Raw genomic sequence first — 1,060 nt, forward strand, 5'->3', positions numbered from 1 at the left:
TTCAAAACGACAGTGCTCGACACAACAGTGTGTGATTGACTCGAGGAGCTTTAGCTTGACATGGTCTCGCGTCCACTGGACAACGCTTTCCAAATTTGCATCGGCTTCATCGTTGTCGTCAACCGAGTCGACGGGCCGCTTCGACTCGAGTTGTCAACGCTTTCAAAATTTGCATCGGCTTCATCGTTGTCGCCAACCGAGTCGTCGGGCCGCTTCAACGACTCTATGGTCGTGATGGCCGAATGACCCGCTTTCTCCTTGACACATCGTCTGACTTGCTTGTAGACTTGGTCGCGGGTGCAACCTTGCACCCTTCAACAATCCCCCGGGCGGACGGCAAGAACCCCCACCGCATCCGCATTCCGCTCATTCACATCTTGATTTCCGCGACTCTGACGCGGAACTCTCGGAAACTCGCCGCCATCGGCATGCCCCACGCTGAACTCATCACAGTCAACGACGCGTTGGACGACAATTTGTTTGTTATTCCGGTGAATTTGGACTAAAGCATGATTGAATGCGACAGTACAGAGAAGCCACTGGTGCTGCTCGAGCTGCTGCACACGTTCGAGTCGCAGCTCAAAACTGTATTTACTTCGTCGATCAATGCGCATCGTCTGTGCCGTCTGCTGCAGCTCTTCTCGTTGGAGCCGTAGAGTAAGCCGCATCACATCATGAAATGTTGGTGACGTCATGATGCATAGGCGTGCGGGAGTACTCCAGTGGTCTTACTCAAAGCAGTGATCGCTTGCAGAGCCATATATCTGTAGCCTTTACTAAAGTAGAATCGACAATCCAAAATTCCATTCACATGCACCTGAATATGACAATGGACCTTTGCCCTCGGTTAATTTCATTTCGCCAACCGAACACAGCTGGGCAACCTTCCGTTTGTAGCCAGCACTAAACTCTGCAACATGTTAGTCACTTGAGAAGCGCATTGTGTTACCTGTCATCATTGTTTTGACTTCACTTTGTATTGCGACTCCGCGCTCAGTGTAGAATACTATATTGCGATTTGGACGGAACTTATGTTAGCGAATGCACTAGCTTTGAGGTG

General features: G+C 50.3%; 1 protein-coding gene across 1 annotated transcript; it reads left to right on the top strand.

Moving 5' to 3' along the window:
• Positions 1-242: 242 nt before the first annotated feature.
• On the top strand, positions 243-656 carry H310_03072 (hypothetical protein; the record flags this gene model as incomplete). The annotated part of the gene is made up of 2 exons (XM_008866822.1): positions 243-478; positions 527-656. 2 exons carry the CDS (start codon positions 243-245, stop codon positions 654-656), a joined length of 366 nt encoding a protein of 121 aa, XP_008865044.1.
• Between the last annotated feature and the right edge of the window lie 404 nt (positions 657-1,060).

This window comes from Aphanomyces invadans (genome assembly GCF_000520115.1).
Source record: "Aphanomyces invadans strain NJM9701 unplaced genomic scaffold supercont1.4, whole genome shotgun sequence".
Taxonomy (NCBI): domain Eukaryota; phylum Oomycota; class Saprolegniomycetes; order Saprolegniales; family Verrucalvaceae; genus Aphanomyces; species Aphanomyces invadans.